This window comes from Brienomyrus brachyistius, unplaced genomic scaffold (genome assembly GCF_023856365.1).
Source record: "Brienomyrus brachyistius isolate T26 unplaced genomic scaffold, BBRACH_0.4 scaffold52, whole genome shotgun sequence".
In the NCBI taxonomy this organism is placed as follows: Eukaryota; Metazoa; Chordata; class Actinopteri; order Osteoglossiformes; family Mormyridae; genus Brienomyrus; species Brienomyrus brachyistius.
In genome coordinates this window covers 593,534-616,976 of record NW_026042327.1, presented here as the reverse complement: position 1 = coordinate 616,976, position 23,443 = coordinate 593,534, and the positions used below count along the sequence as shown (strand labels likewise).

The 23,443-nt window shown below is 45.2% G+C and overlaps 1 protein-coding gene across 5 annotated transcripts in view; it reads right to left on the bottom strand.

The window, feature by feature from the left end:
* Nucleotides 1–23,443, bottom strand: part of LOC125723829 (NACHT, LRR and PYD domains-containing protein 3-like) — a 62,279-nt gene that overhangs the window by 38,274 nt on the left and 562 nt on the right. For 2 of the 5 annotated variants that reach the window (XM_049000646.1, XM_049000650.1), the window contains exons 2-6: nt 21,167–21,286; nt 20,543–20,656; nt 18,640–18,703; nt 18,225–18,456; nt 15,477–17,592 (exon numbers count right to left, since the gene is read on the bottom strand). In XM_049000646.1, coding sequence (XP_048856603.1) covers nt 15,477–17,592; nt 18,225–18,456; nt 18,640–18,703; nt 20,543–20,656; nt 21,167–21,246 — 2,606 coding nt within the window. In that variant the 5' untranslated portion in view covers nt 21,247–21,286. Of the gene's footprint in view, nt 1–15,476; nt 17,593–18,217; nt 18,457–18,639; nt 18,704–20,542; nt 20,657–21,166; nt 21,287–23,443 lie in introns of those variants that run through there. The other 3 variants (XM_049000648.1, XM_049000649.1, XM_049000651.1) reach the window with 2 other exon arrangements.

Genomic DNA, 23,443 nt, shown 5'->3' with positions numbered 1-23,443 from the left:
TCCGCCAGCGGCATCCTGGGCCCGTTGTAAATGTGATCCCTGTGACTGGTGCGTGTTAACACTCCGCCAGCGGCATTCTGGGCCCGTTGTAGATGTGATCCCTGTGACTGGTGCCTGTTAACACTCCGCCAGCGGCATTCTGGGCCCGTTGTAGATGTGATCCCTGTGCCTGGTGCGTGTTAACACTCTGCCAGCGGCATTCTGGGCCCGTTGTAGATGTGATCCCTGTGACTGGTGCGTGTTAACACTCCACCAGCGGCATTCTGGGCCCGTTGTAGATGTGATCCCTGTGACTGGTGCGTGTTAACACTCCGCCAGCGGCATTCTGGGCCCGTTGTAGATGTGATCCCCGTGACTGGTGCGTGTTAACACTCCGCCAGCGGCATTCTGGGCCCGTTGTAGATGTGATCCCTGGGACTGGTGCGTGTTAACACTCCGCCAGCGGCATTCTGGGCCCGGTGTAGATGACGTCCCCGTGACTGGTGCGTGTTAACACTCCGCCAGCGGCATTCTGGGCCCGTTGTAGATGTGATCCCTGGGACTGGTGCGTGTTAACACTCCGCCAGCGGCATTCTGGGCCCGTTGTAGATGTGATCCCTGGGACTGGTGCGTGTTAACACTCCGCCAGCGGCATTCTGGGCCCGTTGTAGATGTGATCCCTGTGACCGGTGCGTGTTAACACTCCGCCAGCGGCATCCTGGGCCCGTTGTAAATGTGATCCCTGTGACTGGTGCGTGTTAACACTCCGCCAGCGGCATTCTGGGCCCGTTGTAGATGTGATCCCTGTGACTGGTGCGTGTTAACACTCCGCCAGCTGCATTCTGGGCCCGTTGTAGATGTGATCCCCGTGACTGGTGCGTGTTAACACTCCGCCAGCGGCATTCTGGGCCCGTTGTAGATGTGATCCCTGTGACCGGTGCGTGTTAACACTCCGCCAGCGGCATTCTGGGCCCGTTGTAGATGTGATCCCTGGGACTGGTGCGTGTTAACACTCCGCCAGCGGCATTCTGGGCCCGGTGTAGATGACGTCCCCGTGACTGGTGTGTGTTAACACTCCGCCAGCGGCATTCTGGGCCCGTTGTAGATGTGATCCCTGGGACTGGTGCGTGTTAACACTCCGCCAGCGGCATTCTGGGCCCGGTGTAGATGACGTCCCCGTGACTGGTGCGTGTTAACACTCCGCCAGCGGCATTCTGGGCCCGTTGTAGATGTGATCCCTGTGACCGGTGCGTGTTAACACTCCGCCAGCGGCATTCTGGGCCCGTTGTAGATGTGATCCCTGGGACTGGTGCGTGTTAACACTCCGCCAGCGGCATTCTGGGCCCATTGTAGATGTGATCCCTGTGACCGGTGCGTGTTAACACTCCGCCAGCGGCATCCTGGGCCCGTTGTAAATGTGATCCCTGTGACTGGTGCGTGTTAACACTCCGCCAGCGGCATTCTGGGCCCGTTGTAGATGTGATCCCTGTGACTGGTGCGTGTTAACACTCCGCCAGCGGCATTCTGGGCCCGTTGTAGATGTGATCCCTGTGACCGGTGCGTGTTAACACTCCGCCAGCGGCATTCTGGGCCCGTTGTAGATGTGATCACTGTGATTGGTGCATGTTAACACTCCGCCAGCGGCATTCTGGGCCCGTTGTAGATGTGATCCCTGTGACCGGTGCGTGTTAACACTCCGCCAGCGGCATTCTGGGCCCGTTGTATATGTGATCCCTGTGACCGGTGCGTGTTAACACTCCGCCAGCGGCATTCTGGGCCCGTTGTAGATGTGATCCCTGGGACTGGTGCGTGTTAACACTCCGCCAGCGGCATTCTGGGCCCGGTGTAGATGACGTCCCCGTGACTGGTGCGTGTTAACACTCCGCCAGCGGCATTCTGGGCCCGTTGTAGATGTGATCCCTGGGACTGGTGCGTGTTAACACTCCGCCAGCGGCATTCTGGGCCCGTTGTAGATGTGATCCCTGGGACTGGTGCGTGTTAACACTCCGCCAGCGGCATTCTGGGCCCGTTGTAGATGTGATCCCTGTGACTGGTGCGTGTTAACACTCCGCCAGCGGCATTCTGGGCCTGTTGTAGATGTGATCCCTGTGACTGGTGCGTGTTAACACTCCGCCAGCGGCATTCTGGGCCCGTTGTAGATGTGATCCCTGTGACCGGTGCGTGTTAACACTCTGCCAGCGGCATTCTGGGCCCGTTGTAGATGTGATCCCTGTGACTGGTGCGTGTTAACACTCCACCAGCGGCATTCTGGGCCCGTTGTAGATGTGATCCCTGTGACTGGTGCGTGTTAACACTCCGCCAGCGGCATTCTGGGCCTGTTGTAGATGTGATCCCTGTGACTGGTGCGTGTTAACACTCCGCCAGCGGCATTCTGGGCCCGTTGTAGATGTGATCCCTGGGACTGGTGCGTGTTAACACTCCGCCAGCGGCATTCTGGGCCCGTTGTAGATGTGATCCCTGGGACTGGTGCGTGTTAACACTCCGCCAGCGGCATTCTGGGCCCGTTGTAGATGTGATCCCTGTGCCTGGTGCGTGTTAACACTCCGCCAGCGGCATCCTGGGCCCGTTGTAAATGTGATCCCTGTGACTGGTGCGTGTTAACACTCCGCCAGCGGCATTCTGGGCCCGTTGTAGATGTGATCCCTGTGACTGGTGCCTGTTAACACTCCGCCAGCGGCATTCTGGGCCCGTTGTAGATGTGATCCCTGTGCCTGGTGCGTGTTAACACTCTGCCAGCGGCATTCTGGGCCCGTTGTAGATGTGATCCCTGTGACTGGTGCGTGTTAACACTCCACCAGCGGCATTCTGGGCCCGTTGTAGATGTGATCCCTGTGACTGGTGCGTGTTAACACTCCGCCAGCGGCATTCTGGGCCCGTTGTAGATGTGATCCCTCTGACTGGTGCGTGTTAACACTCCGCCAGCGGCATTCTGGGCCCGTTGTAGATGTGATCCCTGTGACTGGTGCGTGTTAACACTCCGCCAGCGGCATTCTGGGGCCGTTGTAGATGTGATCCCTGTGACTGCTGCGTGTTAACACTTCGCCAGCGACATTCTGGGCCCGTTGTAGATGTGATCCCTGTGACTGGTGCGTGTTAACACTCCGCCAGCGGCATTCTGGGCCCGTTGTAGATGTGATCCCTGTGACTGGTAGTTAACACTCCGCCAGCGGCATTCTGGGCCCGTTGTAGATGTGATCCCTGTGACTGGTGCGTGTTAACACTCCGCCAGCGGCATTCTGGGCCCGTTGTAGATGTGATCCCTGTGACTGGTGCGTGTTAACACTCCGCCAGCGGCATTCTGGGCCCGTTGTAGATGTGAAATAGACAAAAGGGCATTACAGTACTTTATTTTACTAGAAACAAAAGCAGGTATTATTTTTCCCCAGCCAGCATATGACAGCAGACCCCATAACTTATGTGGAGGGACGAACGAGACAAGCCCTTACGAATGTTAATTTCTGTACAAAGTAAGAAAACTGCAGACAGCCTTGAAAATCCAGCTACGAATCCCAGGCCGAGTTCTTAATATATAAAGAACAATTAATAGTTTTTAAATGAACTCGGCCTGACTATTAATTAGTGTTAAAAGCTTGTCCGTTTTCCGTTCCTACCGTGAGCTCGGCAAAATATATTATAGGTCACCCCCCCTTTCAAGTTTCATAGTCAGGGAACCGATGTTACATCCCAACACGGATGTGCATTCTGTTCATAAAAAAAATGAACGATAAAGTTAATGTAGAGCTATAACTATTGTCTGTGCATGATTTTGCAATTCATAGTCAATAGTTACATAAACAAATTTCATAGAGGTGTGCAGCCTTGTGAAGAAGATGTGTGTGTCAGTAACGCGCTCTGGCCCCATCCCTGCTAGACGTGGGGATAAAATATACAGCAGATTATCGTTGCTGCAGGCGGCAGGCAAACCGGCATAACCGACCACCTGCTAGTCGCTTAGAGTCATCATCTACGGTTCATGTTATTGGGACTGTGACTGTTCCCCGCACTTTTAATCATGGAGGTCTATTCCACCGTAGTCATAATAACTTAATAATAATTAAACCAAATCCATTATTAGATAATAGGTGTAATGCAAGGCTAAAACTTGGACTTCTGAATGTAAGATAACTGGCTCCTAAGGCGCTACTAATAAATGAAATGATTACTGATGTTAGTCTTGGTCCTTATGCCTTACAGAGACCTGACTTAGACCGAATGAATTCATGGCACTAAATGAATCTACTTCAGCTGATTACAGCATAACCCTCGACCAGATGGCAAAGGTGCTGGTGCTGCTGCAATATTTCAGTCTGACCTGGGAGTGTCTGAGCAAAGTGCTTATAGCTTTAGCACATTTGAAATTCTTCTTCTTAGTCTTGCGGGATCATCTCTTTGTAGTTATTCACCTCCAATCACCATTGTTATTGTGTATAGACCGCCTGGTCCCTAACCTCCAATCACCATTGTTATTGTGTATAGACCACCTGGTCCCTAAGCTCAAATCACCATTGTTATTCTTTATAGACCGCCTGGTCCCTAACCTCCAATCACCATTGTTATTGTGTATAGACCACCTGGTCCCTAAGCTCAAATCACCATTGTTATTCTTTATAGACCGCCTGGTCCCTAATCTCCAATCACCATTGTTATTCTGTATAGACCGCCTGGTCCATAACCTCCAATCACCTTTGTTATTTTGTATAGACCGTCTGGTCCCTAACCTCCAATCACCATTGTTATTGTGTGTTGACCATCTCATCCCTAACCTCCAATCACCATTGTTATTGTGTATAGACTGCCAGGTAACTAACCTCCAATCACCATTGTTATTGTGTATAAACCGCCTGGTCCCTAACCTCCAATCACCATTGTTATTGTGTATAGACCGCCTGTTCCCTATCCTCCAATCACCATTGTTATTGTGCATCGGCCGCCAGGTCCCTAACCTCCAGTCACCACTGTTATTGTGTGTAGACCGTATGGTCCCTAACCTCCAATCACTATTGTTATTGTGTATGGACTGCCTGGTCCCTAACCTCCAATCACCATTCTTATTGTCTATAGACCGTCTTTCCCCTAACCTTCACTCACCATTGTTATTGTGTATCGACCGTCTATTCCCTAACCTCCAGTCACCACTGTTTTTGTGTATAGACCGCCTGACCTCTAACCTCCAGTCAACATTGCTATTGTGTATAGACCGTCAATCCCTAACCTACAATCACCATTGTTATTGTGTATAGACCTCCTGGTCCCTAACCTCCAATCACCATTGTTATTATCTATATACCGCCTGGTCCCTAACCTTCAATCACTATTGTTATTGTGTATAGACTGCCTGGTCCCTGGAGTTTGCAGATTTTTCAACAATCCTGGTGGTCACTACTGACAAAGCCATTAAATTAATATTCACATGGAGAATGACAGTGATCCTTTCACAACAATGTTTTCTGCTATCCTAGACTCTGTAGGTGTATGGCAGAATGTAGTTGGCCTACTCATGCCTGTAACCACACCCTGGATTTGATTCTTAGCCATGGGGTTCTGATGGAACAGTCTATTATACCTCAGAATCCTCTGCTTTCAGATCATTACTTGTTAACATTTGATATACAGTATAGCCTCCCTTCGGCTCCAGGTCCAAAGTACAGTATCAGACGTTCCATTGCCTCATTAACTACAACAGCATTTCTCAACCAACTTCCACAGTCCTTCAGCCTTACATCTGAAGCCCCATGTGAAAATGAACTTGAACGGGTAACTGTGCACATGGAGAAATCGCTTCACAGCACCTAGATCTTGTAGCCCCAGTTAATAAGATAAATCATAGATATAAAAAACCTGCCCCCTGGTGCTCTGATCATACGCGTAACTTAAATAGGTTTCACGCAAGCTAGAGCACAAATGGGGCTCAACTAAACTAGAACTTTTCAGATTTACATTTACATTTACAGTATTTGGCAGACGCCCTTAGCCAGAGCGACATACATAAGTGCTTTAAGACGCTGTGATGAATTTCCGATACTAGCTCAATAAGGACCCAGGCTATGAATACCATCTATCTGAACACTGTTGAGAAAGTGCAACAATTTTTTTTTTCATACACACACACACACACACACACAAGGAAAAGAGCTGAGTAACAATATAGAGTATTACTTCAGGTATTTCTGAAAAAGGAAAGTTTTCAGTTGTCGCTTGAAGACAGCCAAGGATTCCGCTGTTCGGACATCAAGGGGGAGTTCATTCCACCAACTAGGTGCCAGGACAGAGAAGAGCTGAGATGTGTGTCGTCCTTGTGCCTTGAGGGGTGGTGGGACCAGTCGAGCAGTGCTGGAGGATCAGAGAGATCGGGGTGCAGTACGGGGTGTGATGAGGTCTTTTAGATAGGATGGTGCCAGACCATTTTTGGCTTTGTATGCGAGCATCAGTGTTTTGAATTTGATGCGGGCAGCTACAGGAAGCCAGTGGAGAGAGCGTAGCAAAGGAGTGGTGTGGGAGAACTTGGGAAGGTTGAAAACAAGTCGAGCAGCTGCATTCTGAATCAGTTGGAGGGGACAGATGGCGCTCAGCGGTAAACCCGCTAGAAGCAAGTTGCAGTAGTCCAGGCGAGAGATGACGAGGGACTGGACAAGTATCTGGGTAGCCTGAGTGAAAAGAAATGGACGTATCCTCCTGATGTTAAAGAGGAGAAACCGACAAGAGTGAGAAAGACTGGTGATATGAGAGGAAAAGGACAATCGATCATCCATAGTAGCTCCAAGGTTGCGAGCAGAACCCAAAGGACAGATCAGAGAGTTGTCAAAGGAGATTGCAAGGTCCTGGAGGGGGGATGAGTCAGCCGGCATGTAAAGCAGTTTTACTGGTGTTGAGTTTTAGCTGGTGAGCGGTCATCCGAGATGAGATGTCTGGCAAGCATGCAGAGATCTTAGTGGAGACATGAGTGTCTGAGGGAGGGAAGGAGAGGATGAGTTGAGTGTCATCGGCATAGCAGTGGTAGGAGAAGCCATGTGAGGATATAACCTCTCCAAGAGATTTAGTATATAGGGAGAATAAGAGAGGGCCAAGAACCGAGCCCTGAGGGACACCGGTGGAAAGACAACGTGGGGTAGATGTGGATCCATTCCATGTCACTTAGTATGTTCGGCCTTCTAGGTAGGAAGCAAGCCAGCGCCGTGCCAAGCCACTAATGCCAAGACTCTTAAGGATGGACAGAAGAGTCTTGTGGTTGACCGTGTCAAATGCTGCTGATAGGTCAAGAAGGATGAGGACAGATGACAGTTTAGCTGATCTGGCAGCATGTAGCTTCTCAGTGACTGCTAAGAGGGCAGTCTCTGTAGAGTGAGCTGCTTTGAAGCCAGACTGATTAGGATCCTGGAGGTTGTTCTGAGAGAGATAGAGAGAAAGCTGGTTGTAGACTGTACGTTCAAGGATTTTTGAAAGGAAGGAAAGAAGTGATACTGGTCGGTAGTTGCAAGTGTCTGAGGGATTTAGAGTGGGTTTTTTTAAGATGGGAATGACCCTGGCTATTTTGAATGCTTTAGGTACATGACCGGAAGTTATGGAGCCATTAATGATAGTGGCGATGAAGGAGAGACGGTCTAGAGAGATTGTCTGAAGCAATGTGGAAGGGATTGGATCAAGTGGGCAGGTGGTAGGATTGGAAGATGAGATGACTTTCATGATCTCATCTGCCGTAAGACTGGAAAACTGGGCCAGTGAGGGGGGAGGGAAATCCTTAGTGTGTAGTGTAGTGGATGAGGAGGGAGAGAATGTCTGACAGATTCCGTCAATCTTCTCATCAAAGAAATTAGCCAAATCTTCAGTAGTCAGGGAGGAGGGAGCAGAAGGTGGTGGAGGGTTGAGTAGTAATGAAAAGATGTTATGGAGTTTGCGAGGATCTCGTGAGGATAATTCTAGTTTTTCTTTGCTAAAGGTAGTTTTAGCTGCAGTCACATCTGCATCAAGCTTAGATTTCTTCCACGTCCTCTTTGCTACCCGCAATTCTCTTCGTTTGGTGTGTAATGCAGCTGAAAGCCAAGGAGCAGGGCGAGTTTTCCTGGGTTTGGAAGACAGTGGGCAGAGTTTGTCCAAGGATGTGGAAAGTGAGGAGATGAGTGTATCAGTTGCAGACTCCAGTGCAAGGGAGGAAAAGCAGTCAAGGTGAGGAAGGTAAGACAGGGTGCAGGACGCAACAGAAGAAGGGGAGACAGAGTGGAGGTTTGGTCGAGTGGGCAAGAAATGTTGAAAACCGGGATTGGGCAAGACGGGTAGGGCAATGGTAAAGGATACAAAGTGGTGATCAGAAATGTGTAGAGGAGTAGAAGTGATGTCAGAAGCTGGAGAGGGGCGGCTGAAAACCAGGTCGAGGACGTTACCTCCTTTTTGTGTGGGAGAGCAGTTGTTGGATGTTAGAGAGAAGGAGTCGAGAAAAGGGAGGAGACCAGAAGAAAGGAGCTTGTTATGGGGGAGGTTGAAGTCACCAAGGAGAATGAGAGAGGTGTCGTCAGTGGGGAAGAGACTGAGGAGAGTATCGAGTTCCTCTAGAAAGTAGCCTAGGGGGCCAGGAGGGCGGTAGACAACAATGATCAGAATATTGAATGGAGAGGAAACAGCAACTCCATGGAATTCAAAGGATGAAATGTTGAGATGGGGCAGAGAGAGGGGTGAGTAGCACCAGTTCCGAGATAGCAACAGACCTGTGCCACCACCCCTGCCAGTCTGGCGAGGAGAGTGAGAGAAAGCATAAGCAGAGGAAAGAGCTGCCAGGGTAGCCGAGTTGTCAGGGGATATCCAGGTCTCAGTCAGAGCCAGAAAGTCAAGAGAGTGGTGTGAAGCAAGGGCGGAAATGAAATCAGCCTTCTTTACAGCAGACTGGCAGTTCCAGAGACCACCCAACATGTTTCGCTGGGACTGGGGTGTTATCTGGAAAACTGGTTTTTATCTGGTTATCTGGCTATCTGGAAAGAGCCTCTCTAAGTACAGACTGTGAGGTCTGTGTATCTCTCCAGACTCATTGAAAAGAACAAAAATAATTCTAAATTCCTATTTGAATCTCTGTCTAGGTTAACACAGAATTTTTCAACATTAAACTCACAAGTCTTACAAGCTTTTATGAGTGATGACTTTATTACATTTGTAATGGTAAAATAAAGATTATACAGACCATCCAGTGCACGTCTGTAGCTACATACAGCTGCCAGCCTCCTGCTAGTCCTATGCATACTGATAATGACACCTTTGAATCTTTCCTTCTTATAAAACAATCAGAACTTTTGCGCTTAGTTTCCTCCTGCAAATCCTCTGCAAGCCTCGTAGACCCAATTCCTACAAAATTCCTGAAGGAGATTCAACCACTGATTAGCACCACCCTGTTAAATGTGTTAGACTCGTCTCTTAGGCTTGGATATGATCCAAAACCTTTTAAACTAGCTGATATTAGACCTGTTCTAAAGAAACGAAATCTTGAACCTAGTGAGTTAGGAAATTATAAATCAATTTCAAATCTTCCACTCATTTCAAAGAGCCTGGAAAAAGCTGTTGCTCGCCAGCTGTCTGTCCTACAGAAAAATAATGCTAATGAATTATATCAGTCTGGCTTTAGACCAAACCACAGCACAGAAACAGCTTCAGTCAAAGTACCAAAGTCAAATATGGTGTAGTATCACACACACACATACGACAGGGCTGAGATTCCAGGCTGCCTGAGACAAGGCCTAGTCTGGTATGAGAGGTACTCGCTGGCCTGGGCACAAAAGGGGGATCAGTGACCCTACACACACACACACACGGCTGACACACACACACACACAAAGACAGATACACACAGATAATAAGGGAGGCCAGCAGTCCGTCTTTTATGGCCCAAAGATTTAGGGACCTACGGACAGCAGAGTGGACCTCAAGGACAGGGGCCCCTCGACTTGGCATGCGACCCCCCCCCCCCCCCCCCCCCCGCTACATCCTGCCTTACATACCACCCATTCACCCAACACCCTAAAGAAAGTTTCTTTTAAGTTCAGCCTTTGTATTCCCTATATATTGATATACTCATGACTACTAGTCTCAATACCCAGATAGGTTATGTTTGTGTGAGTCCTCAGACAATCTTAGTGTTTAGCTACCCCTGCATACATGCTCTCATGATTATCCCAGAGGAATCTTGAAAATTAAATAATGTAACCAGGTATCTTAGTGTGGCTCCTAACTATCAGAGGTTCTTTCTTTCTTTGTTTAACAACCCCCCCTTTTCCACATTCCTCTGTGGCCCTCATCTGATCTTTGTGGTCCATTAGCACTTCTTTGTCCTCTACTATTCTGCATTAAAAGACTGAATTAATGTGCATATTATCAGTTCTGGAGAGTATATAATTGGGATAAGCCACACCAACCAAAATATGTTGTTCCCAGATGTGCAATTTAAATTGGTATGACCACAAACTAACGGCCACATCTATCTAAGGGTAAGATGTGCTATTTAAATGTGAATATGTAATGTAATGTCTGTACAAATGATCCAAAGTAGCAACCTCTGTTGATGTATATGGATGGGATTTATTAACATGCATAATATCAGAAATTGTTAATTAATACAGATTGTATGAGGTGTGACCCCCCAGGCTGGTATGGCATGTTTGGTGTTAATCTGATGGAAAATCACTCCTGATTCCAAATCTGCTCAGTGGTTACCATGAAACTGTATGTATCAAAAGTTACACCAGTTTAATGAAAATCATCAGTAAAGTGGTACCAGTCTAGTCGTAAATAGCAAAAGGACTGAAACAGACACCCCTCTGAAAACCTGCCAACTAGATGATCAGCCATTGCTTCAGGTGTATAATTCAGGTCACCCCTATTCATGAACTTTAAACCATAAAACATGGCACCTCAGAACAGAGCAGCTGGAAGAAGAGAGAGGAGCAGAGGAGAACATCAGCCCCGCAGAGGGAGGAGAAGAGAAGCCCTGGGAGAAGAGCAGCCCGTGAGAAGCCCTCCTGAAGCCTGCTGGTGAAGGCCTGCTACCCAACAGAGAACTGCAACCAAGACAGAGCCTTTCACCTTAAAGCTTCACAAGGAGAGAGAATCCAAGGGGCTCCACTCCAACAACCGCTCCAGACGCCGCGCCTCCTTGGGTGCTACCATTCCCTCAGCTCATCACCTCTGCGACCTACTGCCAAGACCCCCTCCACTCTGCAAACAAGTAAACCAGCTTCCTTTCATTCTAACAACCTAAGCAGTTCTGTTAACCTGCTTTATGACTTTAAGGTCATGTTTCCACAAACTGTGCTTGCTTTGCAGAACAATATTTCCCTTTTAAGGTTACCCACTTTAAATCTGGTGTAGGATTACACATGCACATATCACAGAGCTTAAATTCCAGGTGGCCTAAGACAAGGCCTACCCTGGTAGGAGAGGTACTCGCTGGCCTAGGCATCAAAGGGGGGTTAGTGACCCCACACACACAGACACACTTAAACACACACAGATAACAAGGGGGGCCAACACTCCAACTTTTATTGGCCAAAGTTTTGACAGACAGCAGAGTGGACCTCAATGACAGGGGACCCTCGACTTGGCACACAACCCCCTCCCCAGACATCCTGCCTTACATACCACTCACCCAACACCCTAAAGAAAGTTTATTTTAAGTTTGACTGTTGTATATCTGTATATTTATTTACCCATGACTACTAGTCTCAATATACAGACAGGTTATGTTTGTGATGTGTCCTAACTTTCAAAGATTCTTTTTCTTTGACTGACTAACTTTCCCCCCCTTTTCTTTCCCACATTCCTCAGCAGCTCTTATCTGATCTTTGTATTATACCATGCCTATCTAAGGGTAAGATGTGCTGCTGACATGAGAATATGTCATATAATGTCTGTATAAAGGGTTACCTCTGACTAAGGTGCAACCTAGACCACTTAGACCAGGTACTGGTGTGAGTAATATAACATAATGACATAATATAAGTAATCATTAATTAATCATTACAGATGGTATGAGGTGTGACGCACCAGGCTGGTACGGCACGTTTGGTATCAAACTGATGGAAAATCACTCCAGTTTCCAAATCTGGTCAGTGGTTACCACGAAAGTGAATATATCAAAAGTTACACCAGCCTAATGAAAATCATCAATACAAGGGAAGTCAGTCTGGTCATAAATCTCAAAAGGACTGATACAGACCCCCTTCCGAAAGCCCGCCAAATGGATGGTCAGCCATTGGTCCAGGAGTCAAATTCCTGGTCACTCCTATTCACGAACTTTACACTATAAAACCTGGCACCTCAGAACAAAGAGAGGAGAGGAGAAACAGAAGGGAGGAGAAAACAAAAGACCATCAGCCTGAAGAGAGGCAGAGAACATCAGCCCAAGAGAAGAGAAGCCCACAAGAAGCCCTCCTGAAGCCTATCAGTGAAGACCCAGCTGGACAGAGAACTGCAACCAAGTCAAAGCTTCACAAGGAGAGAGAATCAAAGGGGCTCCACTCCAACAACCGCTGCAAACACTGCGCCTCCCTGAGAGCCATCACCCGTCAGCTCATCAGCCTCTGCAACCAACTGCCAAGACCCCCCCCCCCACTCTGCAACCAAGTAAACCACCTTCCTTTCATTCCTAATAACCTAAACTGTCCTATTCACCTGCTATATTACTTTAGGATCGTGTTTCCACAAACTGTGCTTGCTTTGCAGAACAGTTTTTCCCTTTTAAGGTTACTCATTTAAATCTGGTCATTGCATTTTCATGATTACATTGTTTGTGTGTATTCTGCTATTTCGTGTCTATTGTTTGTTAGGTGTAATGTCTGTCTTATGTTAGTTGTAGGAATAAATGCAGGTCTTTTACACAACTTCAGCCTCTGTCATTGAGTGCTCAAAATAGTCCCTGCCTCTGTGCGATCTGGCTACTACGCTCTGAAACCTCAAACTCGCCTGAAGTATCGCGAGACTCTCTCTCATCGGCCGTGAGAGGAGCTTCACTACCGATCGTTTACATTACCTGCTGATGCAGATCGCTGGACGAACCTTCTAACCCAGGTTACTAAGCGATACTGGTAACTAGTGAATCCCATGTAAGTCTCACATTAACCGACTCACGGAGATTCGCAATTGAGTTTGGAGCAACCAACCATTCGGCATAACAATTAGTTAATAAACATAATTAAATAATAATTCATTCAAATGTAATTAATTTCAAAACATATTGGTGGAGATATTAAAATTTACCTGAGCTAAATATTCCTACAATGGTGTCCCTCAGGGATCAGTGCTGGGCCCACTACTGTACACTGTATATATTGGTCACATTATCAGAAATCATGGTGTTGGGTTTCATTGTTTTGCTGATGATACACAGTTATATATATCTGTTAAGCCGGATGATGCATCACAGCTTTCGGTTAGAAGACTGTCGACTATATATCCGTTGCTGGATGGAAAATAATCTATTTATGTTAAACACAGAAAAACAGAAGTACTGTTAACTGGTCCGAAGGCGGCTCGAAATAAGTTTGACAACCTCAACCTTGGTGGTCTTCCTACCCAACCTAACACAGTGGTCAGAGATCTTGGTGTTCTAGCTGATTCAGATTTATGTTTCGATGCTCACATAAAAAGCATCACTAAAGCTCTGTTCTATCATGTACGGAACCTAGCCAAGCTTCGGAAGATGCTCTCCTGTCATGAAGCGGAAACACTAACACCTTTATAACTTCCAGGCTGGATACTGTAATGCCTTCCTTTCTGGGTGCCCATCTGGATCCTTACATAAACTTCAGCTGGTACAAAAGGCAGCAGCCAGAGTTCTTACAAACACTAATAAATGTGATTATATTAGCCCTGTTCTATGCTCCCTTCATTGGCTTCCAGTTAAGTCTCGGATTAACTACAAAATACTGCTGTTGACTTATAAAACACTGAATGGCCTTGCACCAGAATACCTTAGTAACCTGCTGGCCTTATACAACCCTCCTTGCTTTCTTCCATCATAAAGAGCAGGATATCTGTTAGTGCCCAGGGTAGAAAGAGCTACGGCAGGCTGCAGAGCTTTCTCTTATAGAGCTCTTCAGCTGTGGAACAGTCTTCCACCGGATGTGTTGGATTCAGGCTGACTTTCATTATTCAAGTCTAGACTAAAATCACACCTGCTTAGTTTAGCTTGTAGGGACTCTAATTCTAGCTCTAGCTAACTGCTCACTCCCAGTTAGACCTATAGTGTAAGGTGTAGAGCTGGGTGTGGATCGGTGCCATTGGCTTTAGATGAGCTGAACTGTCAGTCTCTCACTTTAGCTTCACACCCCCTTGTGGAATTGGAGTGCTGACATTCAGGGACTCCCCATGCCTGCGTTCCCACCTGCGTCTCCCTCCTACTTATGCTGCCATAGCCATATCTGCCGGAGCTTACATACTGCACTCACCTAACTGTTTGCACTGCCTCTAGTCTCCCCTACTTTGGCTAATTGCACATTTTATTTCCCCTACTCCCCCTGGGCTGTGCTGCCTGGAGACCCCACATTTTCAAGATATCCTGCCTACCCTGCTGCCTGCGACGTCTCCACTACCTGTGACGTCCTTCTGGCCTGCTGCTGCCCCCTGGAGAATGGGCTCCCCCTTTCACTATGGTTCCTCCCAAGGATTCTTCTTTCTATGGAGCTTTTCCTTGCCACTGTCATCTCTGACTTGCTCACTGGGGGTTTTGGGCAGGGATGCTGTAAAGTGCTTTGAGATGATGTAATGTTGTGAAAACACACTATACAAATAAAACTGAACTTAACTGAAATTGCATTCAGTGTTTGGTGGGGGCGGGACTCAAAATGAGATCTGAACCAGCAACCTTCCACTCATGGACACAGAGTCCGAACCCAAAGAGCCACGCACCAGACCCAGTATTTACAGAAATGCTTCCTACAGCATGCAGAACTGAACCAAATATGAGTGGTTTTCCCACTATTAGTGAAAACCGGACCATTCTGTATGATGCTGTATCTTTGGTTATTTGTTACACAAAGGAAGGTCGTGGAAATCTTGTCTTTTTGTTTTTACTACATCACTACCTTCAGTTAATATAAACTATATTAAAAAGGAACCTTGTTGATAAAAGAGGGGAAATAAATTACATATATACATATTCATTTTATATTTTAAACAATGTTTATCTAATTCTGCCGGACTAGATGTCTCATCACATCCTCAGCAAGGTGCAGCTGAGGCCAGCAGAGGGCGCCAGTGAGCAGCCAGAGACAGCAGTCATACGGAAGCTCCCAGCTCTGGGCTCCATCACATCACTACCTTCAGTCATTATAAAGTCTGTGGTCAAGATTAGCTACTGCTATACAAACAGCTATAGCTGTGATTATCAAAATAAAACCCACTTATTAATCCATGAGGAGAAATATATAATATATATTACAAATTTCAAACAATATCCATGTATTACTGCCAGACCAGACATGATTTCCCATCCCCATGTCACTTACAGAGCCGTCCTGGAGTTCTTGACCACAGGCAGCAGCCTGCAGTGCTGTTTATCCGATCTGATGTATTTCTTCAGATCAAACACATGCAGATCCTCATCTGACATCAGCATCACAAAGGCCAGAGCTGAGTACTGTGCAGGTGAGAGGTCATCTGCTGAAATGTTTCCTGAATTCAGGTGTCTTTGTACTTCCTCTACTAGAGAATTGTCACCAAGTTCATTCAGACAATGGAACAGGTTGATGGTCCTTTCTGGAGATAAATTCTTCTTTATTTTCTCCTTGATGTATTGGGCAGCTGTGATGGGCTGGCCCCCCGTCCTGGGTTGTTCCCTGCCTCGTGTCCATTGCTTCTGGGATAGGCTCTGAACGCCCCGTGACCCTAACGGATGAAGAGTTTGGAAAATGGATGGATGGATGTATTGGGCAGCTGTGATGGGCTGGCCCCCCGTCCTGGGTTGTTCCCTGCCTCGTGCCCATTGCTTCTGGGATAGACTCTGGACTCCCCGTGACCCTAACGGATGAAGAGTTTGGAAAATGGATGGATGGATGTATTGGGCAGCTGTGATGGGCTGGCCCCCCGTCCTGGGTTGTTCCCTGCCTCGTGCCCATTGCTTCTGGGATAGGCTCTGGACTCCCCGTGACCCTAACGGATGAAGAGTTTGGAAAATGGATGGATGGATGTATTGGGCTGTTTCCATAATGGTATGTGAGCTGATTCCTGTTGGCCCCAGTAGCTTTTGTAACAGAGTCTTACTGGAGTCTGTTGAGAGGCCCAGGAGGAAGCGGAGGTAGAGGTCCAAGTGTCCATTCTTGCTCTCTAATGCCTGATCCACTGCAGTCTTCAGCAGGTCAGCTGATGAGTTTGACAGAAACTCATATAAAGCAGCAAGATACTCCTGGATGCTCAGATGCACAAAGCAGTACACCTTCTCCTGGTACAACCCATACTCCTCTTTAAAGACTTCTGTGCAGACTCCAGAGTAAACTGAAGTTTCAGTGACATCAATGCCATTCTCTGACAGATCTTGTTCATAAAATATGAGATTGCCTTTCTCAAGGTTGTCAAAAGCAAGTTTACCAAGTTTTAAAAGGAATTCCTTGCTGTATTCCTTAAGGTTAGTTTCATGGTTTTTCATATACTTGTCATTTTTTAAACTTGTCTGAAAGATCAGGAAGTGTGTGTACATTTCAGTCAGAGTCCTTGGAATTTCTCTCTTGTCAGTCTCACTAAAAAACGTCTTAAGCACAGTGGCTGAAATCCAGCAGAACACAGGTATGTGGCACATGATGAAGAGGCTTCTTGATGATTTCACATGTGTGATAATCCTGCTGGCCAGGCTCTGATCATTAAATCTCTTCTTGAAATACTCCTCCTTCTGGGTATCACTAAACCCTCGTATCTCTGTCACCTGGTGGACACACTTAGCAGGTATCTGATTGGCTGCTGCTGGCCGGGAGGTTATCCAGAGGAGAGCGGATGGGAGCAGATTCCCCTTAATGAGGTTAGTCAACAGCACATCCAGTGACGTTTTCTTTGTTACATCAAACCAGCTCTCATTGTTCTGAAAATCCAGAGGAAGGCGACACTCATCCAGGCCATCAAAGATGAACAAGACTTTGTTCCTAAACGGTTCAGTGGACTGAAGTGATTTCAGATCTGGGACAAAGTGGTGAAGCAGTTCAATCAGACTGTATTCACCCTTAATCAAATTCAGGTCCCGGAAAGGAAGAGCAAATATGAAGTGAACATCCTGGTTTGCTTTTCCTTCTGCCCAGTCGAGAATAAATTTCTGCACAGAGACTGTTTTCCCGATACCTGCCACCCCTTTAGTGAGTACAGTTCTGATAGGTGTCACACGCCCATATAAGGGTTTAAATATATCATTGCACTTGACTGTAGTATCTTCTGTTCGCCTTTTCTTGGATGCTATTTCAATCTGTCTTACTTCGTGTTCCTCATTTACTGCTCCAGTCCCACCTTCAGTTATGTAGAGTTCTGTGTAAATCTCACTGAGAAGTGTTGGCTGTCCTTCCTTAGCTTTCCCTTCAAATACACACTCAAATTGCTTCTTAAGTTTACATTTGATTTTCTGCTGATATTGCAGCATGAGCTGTCCTGAAAAGAAATGAGAGGAAAATGCACTTATTCTCACCGTGATCCTGACCAGTATGAGAGGAAAAATATTTTCCAAAAACACACTTTTTTTGCACATAAATATGCAGATATTTCCCTGTGACTGTGAATGTGAAACTGAAAGTTTTATCATGCGTATTTAACTGGAACACCGCAAACAGGACCGTGAATAAGCCTTAGGCAGCCAAAGGAAATGTTTAAAGCCATTTATCTGGGTAGTAAGTGTATATCTGCTCAGAACCAAAAAAAACACAAAACCCCTTTTCATTTCCCAAACCTCTCCTCAGGGGCACCGCAGCCTGTCCATGTGTTTGTTAAATTTCACCACCAGCTCACTTCATGAATTAATTAAATTAGTTTAAAAATTCAATGAGATATTGATCAGCCACATGAGGTGTGTTAGTGGTCAAGTAAAAAAATACGTGGATATACTGCATGATTTCTGCAAATATTAGGGTGATTTTGGGAGAGGTTCTGAAATGGCAAACACACTTTGACATACATATTATAGTAGTTCTACACCAACATGAAGAAACATTTAAACATCCTTTTCTCTGGCTGCCTAAGACTTTTGCACAATATTGTATATGTACATAATGTTATAAACCTCTTACTCTTGTCCAGCATGTCAGCAAGATCATTTTGCTTCATGGTCCTCAGGATGTACAGTGTGATCTTCAGAGCTACCTCTCTAACACTGGTCTTCTGCATCTGACCATCACGGTCCAGGTCATTATCCTCCTCCAGCTGAGGCTCAGAGCATTCCGGGTAATTCTGATATAGGTACCTCACAAACGTCTTCAGCTCGTCGATGTTTAGGAACTTCATGGCTTTTTCCTCTAGTGACTAAAATAAACAGTCACAGTTAATTATTGCTATTTACACCAAACCTTTTCAAAGTTTCACTTGTGAATCATAGTTTAAAACATATTTCCTTTAACATGATGAATTTATTATTATACAGCTGTATAAAATATAAGCTAATTCACATAACAGCCAAGAAAATATATATCAGCAATAAATACTAACCTTCAATATGGATGATAAACCCGATTTATCATGTAGATCTGAACTGCATTCTTCCATTTGGTCTCTGTGAATTAGGCAGAAACATTAAGACCTCAATTCATCTACACAAATATATATCAAATGTTTAAACTGATGCATTTTGGTATTTCACGAAAAATATTGGCTTATTTTGAATTTCATGACAGCAACACATCTCAAAAAAATTGGGATGGGGGCAATAGGAGGCTGGAAAAGTTAGTGGTACAAAAACCCAACAGCTGGAGGAACAATTTGCAAATAATTAGGTCAATTGGCAACAGGTGAGTAACATGACTGGGTATAAAAAGAGCATCTTAGAGTTGCAGTGTCTCTCTGAAGTAAAGATGGGCAGAGGGTCACAATCCCCCTAATGCTGCACTGACAAATGGTGGAGCAATTTCAGAAAGAAGTTCCTCAGTATATAATTGCAAAGAGGTTGAATAGTTCATCATTTACAGCACATAATATAATCAAATGATTCTGAGAATCTGGAGAAATCTCTGTGAAAAACCATACTAGATGCCTGTGGTATTTTGGCCCTTAGACAGCACTGCATCACAAACAGGCATGATTCTGTAATGGAATCACTAAATAGGCTCAGGAATATTTCCCAAAAACATTGTCAGTGAACACAATTCGTGCTGCCATGCACAGATGCCAGTTAAAACTCCAAGAAAGAAAACTCCAAAGAAGAAGCCGTATATGAAGATGATCCAGAATCACCGACGTCGTCTCTGGGCCAAAGCTCATTTAAAATGGACTGCGGCTGAGTGGAAAACTGTTCTGTGGTCAGTCGAATCTAAATTTGAAATTCTTTTTGGAAACCAGAGACACCATGTCATCCGGACTAAAGAGGAGAAGGACCACCCAGCGTGTTATCAGCACTCAGTTCAAAAGCCAGCATCTCTGATGGTGTGGGGGTGCATTAGTACATATGGCAGGGGCAGCCTGCATATCTGGAAAGGCACCATCAGTGCTGAAAGGTATATCCAGGTTCTAGAGTAACAGATGCTCCCATCCAGACGACGTCTCTTTCAGTGAAGACCTTGCATTTTCCAACATGACAATGCCAAACCACACACTGCATCAATTACAACATGATGGATTCGTAGAAGAAGGGTCCGGGTACTGAATTGGCCTGCCAGCGGTCCAGATCTTTCAGCCATTGAGAATATTTGGTGCATCATAAAATGAAAAATATGACACAGAAGATCTAGGACAGAGCAACTAGAATCCTGTATCAGACAAGAATGGGACAACATTCCTCTCCCAAAACTCAAACAACTGATCTCCTCAGTGCCCAGACATTTACAGACTGTTGTTAAAAGAAGAGGAGATGCCACACAGTGGTAAACATGGCCTTGTCCCAACTTTTTTGAGATGTGTTGTTGCTGCGACATTCAAATTTTTCCTTACAATGATGCATTTTAAACACTTGATATGTTTTCTGTTCTGTTATGAATAAAATATAGGTTTATGAGATTTCCATATCACTGCATTCTGATTTAATTTACAATTTGCAGAACGTCCAACATCTTTGGAATTGGGGTTGTAGTTTGGAAAGATGTATCTGCCATGTTAAGCTTTATTCACTGGGGCGGCTTCCTAATTTTCTCATGACAGCAGAAGAGAACCAGTGACATCAGGCTCCAGCACACAGAGACACAGCAGGCAGGACAGTTTTCTACACAGCCCTTTGTACCCAGTGACATTCAGAGTGATTCACTTCATTGGCAGAGCTAAATACCAGCATCTGATTCACAATCCTCAGTCAAGAAACTGGTTAAATAGTTTGTTGGCTAAATTCAGCACCTACAGGACTAATGGGCCGAATCTGTCCTTCAGCACCTACAGGGTTACCTCTGTAACGGCTCTGTATATTTACCTTTGATCTGTAGGAAAAGGTCCCTCTCTGAAGGCGAGTGGTTGCTGCATTGACCTGTCACTCTTCAGGGAAACACAGCTGGGTACAGGGGAGTCTGCTCTCTCCATCAGGACACTGGGCAGCGAGAGGAAACAAACCCTCATGGTATAAATATAATTCATACAATGGGGACGGCATCACACTGCTGTTTAGCCTTCTGCTCTGCCTTCATGTACTTTGATATGCTGTGAAGCTCTTGATGTAAACAGACTTATTTACAGGCAGCTTTTAAGGAAATTGTCTTATCTAAAATTTAGATATTATATGAAATTTTTAGCATCACTATTAAAAACCTCCACAACTAGACTTGGCTTTTTATATATGTTTTTCTTTGTTTGTTTAGTTTTGTTATGTGGCCATTTTGTATAGGAGGGATGGTCTGTTACTCGCCTCTAGTATAAAAGAACTGGCTGATTGTGGAAGAAGACGGTGAAGACAGAAGATGGCGAGGTCTTTTTATTAAGCTACACATATTAAAGTGCTGCCCACTGACCAGCCCTAGCTAGGAGCCCAGTTTACTTTTATGTTATGGCCTGACTATAGACCCAGAGAGACATGCATGCTAGTGGGCTGTAACACTGTTACCTCTCAGGGCTCTTTCTGTTACACCCCACAGGGGGGCGCATTTCAGAAGCAGCTCTTCTTTTTCCTCTCTTCTTTCCCATTTTTGTGCTGATCCAGACCAGTTGATTTCTGCTGGGGCCTCTGTGAACATGAAGGGTTAATAAATACATCCTACGTATAATCTTTAAATGGTATTTAAATTATGAAATATTATTTCATGTAATGCAAATGCGACTACTTGAATAATTCAAACTGTCCTGCACAATAAAGTACAACTTTCCACACTGATATTGTATTGCCAAATGTAATTTTTACCGGTGTTCAGTCGAACCACGCAGTCGTCGATGTATGTTAGAGTAGCATGTTTCGACAAGGGAGCACAACCTGTCAGAACATCGGATCCTGCTGTTCCACTCCCACCTTGTCTGCACTACATGTGCGCATCTATGTAATAATGTTCATGCAGCGATCATGTGTAACTTATTTTGGAATTTACCCCGAAAATACAGATGCTATTTTCTGATTGGCTGGTAGGTGGCTATTAACTCACATCAGTTATTTCATCAAAAACATTGATAAGTAAATTCAGATATTTTATAAATATATTACAGAGAATCTGTTGAAATAAAAAAAATTAAAATAATATACGGTCACGTGAAAAAATTAGGACACCCCATTAAATATTTAGTTCTTTATTAAGAAATATCAACATATCAGTATGAAAACTTCTTTCAAGCTATATCTGTAGATAAAGGTGATGTAATTACATCATCTATGCAAAAACAAGAAACAAATTCACTTATTTACAAAAAGAAATTGACTAAGATGCTAATTTCCACTGAGGAAAAAGTTAGGACCCCCTCACATTCATCACTATTTAAAATGCCTAGAGTTAGATTCAGGTGGCACCATATCAGGTGAAGATGGTTAGAACATCGTTACAGAGCTTTTTGGTGGAGCCTGTCTTATTTAAACCACAGACATTTAGTCTGCTTTGCCCTTGACTGTGGAAATGACTGACATCACCATGTGAGATCCAAAGAGCTCTCTGAGGCCTTCAGGAAGAAGCTTGTAGATGCATATGAGTCTGGGAAGGATATAAAAAGATCTCCAGAGAGTTTGGAATCAGCCATTCCACTGTCCGGGAAATAACTTACACAATAATTCACATTTAAAACAACTGCCAGCATGGCCAGGGCAGGCTGTCCTAGCAAGTTCAGCCCAAGAGCAGACGGCAAGATGCTGAAAGACATCTCCAAAAATCCTAAAAGGTCATCACGAGTCATACAGGAAGCTCCTGCCACAGCTGATGTTGAGGTACATGCATCTAGCATCAGAAAGAGAGGCACAAGTTTGATTTACATGAGAGCTGTGCGAGGAGGAAACCCTGCTGTCAAAAACACATCTGAGCAACACTGAAGTTTGCCAGAGACCATCAAGACACAGACTGGGGCTTAATGAACAATGTGCTTTGGACAGATGGATCTGACATTGAATTAGTTGGGCGCAGTAACAGAAGACATGTTTGGCATAAACCAAAGGCAGCTTTTGAGCAAAAGAACCTCATACCAGCTGTGAAGCTTGGGGTGGAAATGTCATGGTTTGGGGCTGCTTTGCTGCAGCAGAACCTTTGCCAGCTCACCATCATAGAATCCACTATGACGTCTTCATCATATCAGAGGGTGCATGTGCCAAGGAATGGCTTACAGGAAAGAAATGGAGAGTTCTGGAATGGTCAAGTCAAAGCCCGGATCTGAATCCTATTGAGATGCTGTGGGGTGATTCGAAGCAGACGTGCATGCAAGACACCTTTCAAACATCACACAGCTTAAGGAATCCTGCATTGGAGAGCGGGGAGAACTTAATGCCAGTCGAATCAGAGATCGATAGATGGTCATAGGAAACGTCTCACTGGGGTTATTTCAGCCAAAGTGGGAAATACTAGCTAACTTTTTCCTCAGTAGGAATTGGTGTCTTAGTTAATTTTCTTTGTTAAATAAGTGAATTGGTTCTTCTTTTTGCATAGGTGATGCAATTACATCACCTTTATCTACAGATTTGAAAGAAGATTTAATATTTATATTTTGATATTTCTTAATAAAGAAAAAAATATTTCATGGGGTGTGCTAATTTTTTCACATGACTGTACTTATCCACACCTGGGAAGCACCAAAATCAATCTCCATACTTTTCCGTACTGCATAGAAACCCTGTAAATACATTTATCTCTCTAATTTCATACCATTTTAAATAATTTATTCATCCTAAACAACGCATCGTCCTACCTAATCCGTCCGG